Source organism: Salvelinus fontinalis, chromosome 42, assembly GCF_029448725.1.
Source record: "Salvelinus fontinalis isolate EN_2023a chromosome 42, ASM2944872v1, whole genome shotgun sequence".
Classification (NCBI taxonomy): Eukaryota; Metazoa; Chordata; class Actinopteri; order Salmoniformes; family Salmonidae; genus Salvelinus; species Salvelinus fontinalis.
The window spans coordinates 20,354,225-20,355,721 of record NC_074706.1 but is presented as its reverse complement, the minus strand read 5'-3'; the positions used below and the strand labels follow the sequence as shown (position 1 = coordinate 20,355,721).

At 37.9% G+C, this 1,497-nt stretch overlaps 1 protein-coding gene across 1 annotated transcript in view; it reads right to left on the bottom strand.

Moving 5' to 3' along the window:
• Positions 1-894, bottom strand: part of LOC129841493 (zinc finger and BTB domain-containing protein 18-like) — an 11,309-nt gene extending 10,415 nt beyond the window's left edge. Inside the window, exon 1 of the mRNA XM_055909782.1 lies at positions 382-894. Coding sequence (XP_055765757.1) covers positions 382-664 — 283 coding nt within the window. The 5' untranslated portion in view covers positions 665-894. The remainder of the gene's footprint in view (positions 1-381) is intronic.
• Between the last annotated feature and the right edge of the window lie 603 nt (positions 895-1,497).

Genomic DNA, 1,497 nt, shown 5'->3' with positions numbered 1-1,497 from the left:
ACCAGGTTAGCAGGAAAATCTCTGCTTTATATAGGCAAACCTGTAACTCCCAGTATAATGCCTGTATACCATTATTTTTGTTGTTGTTACTTAAACCACATCTGGTCTTACAATCTACATCTGAACACATTCGCAGAGGCAAACCACGACGACAGGCACCGAGCCACTCAGTGGTGTAAAGTACTTAAGTACATTTAAAACCAAATACTTTAAGACTTTTACTCAAGTAGTATTTTACTGGGTGACTTTTACTTGAGTCATTTTCTATTAAGTATCTTTACTTTTACTCAAGTATGACAACGGGGTACTTTTTCCACCAGTGGAGCTACTGTACATATGAACAGCTCAGGCCGCGCAGCATCAGCCTTCTGCAAAACGTACCTCTTGCTATTCCTCTGTTTCGGTCAAGGATCTTGACACTACTTGGACGACTGGCGAGTACGCGCTCTCGTATTGTCCTCTCTGCGCGCTCCCGTGCCACCTTCAGTTCCAGTAGCTGTAGTTTCCTCCGCAATGTCCTGTTTTCTTTCTGGCTTTGAGTTATTTCCAAACGAAACACTGCATAGTCGTCGTCTACGAGTTTACATATATCTGCCACCGCTGCATTCGCTAGCACCTCCATGATGGAGGCTATTTGAGTTTGAATAACCATACAGTTAGCCATTGTTAACTAACGTTAGCAGCTAGCTAGTGTTACCAAGATACGCGAATTAAAGACTGCATGGGGTACATATGTGATGCTGTGCGGGTAAATAAACGTCTAAATAACAACAATAAAACCACTAACGTGTAAAATGTTCTTCGACACTGTTCACTTCCGTTTACACTGGCGAGAAAGGATGTTACATAGAATTAGGAATTAGAATACCGGTACTAGAAAGGACATAAACCTTCTTATGGGGTCGTTACCACAGCCACAAAGTCATAAACCCCGCCCATTTCTACAATGTATTTTATTAAAATGCGATTTTAAACTTAACATTAACCACACTGCTAACCTAATGTCTAACCTTAAATTAAAACCAAAAAGCACATTTTTGTTTTCATGAATCTTTACCATATAGCCAATTTTGACTTTGCCTGTGATGGGATAAAGGTCAGCCATTTCTGTCAGAGAGTTGGTCAACCATGCCTTGCCAGTGCTGTGATAAAATATTGGTTAAAATAATGAATTTGAAAAATGTATCTGCACTGCATGTTTGATAGCTAACTTAGAGGAATAATTTGATCAATTTTTCAAATTAACTGCCAATATACCATACACTGGCTGAAATCAGTTGATGATAGGACATAGACAAGTGCAACAAGTAAATGTAAATGCAACAAGTATATACTATCGTATAATAGCACTCACAGCTTTCCAAGAAAACAAAACTTGAGACATTTATGGTCTGTTTACATAAACTGTACTTATAATTATGACAATATTTTATGTTGACAAGAATTCTATTTTACCATTTTTTATTTCACATGCCTTTTATTTCCCTGTATAAACAA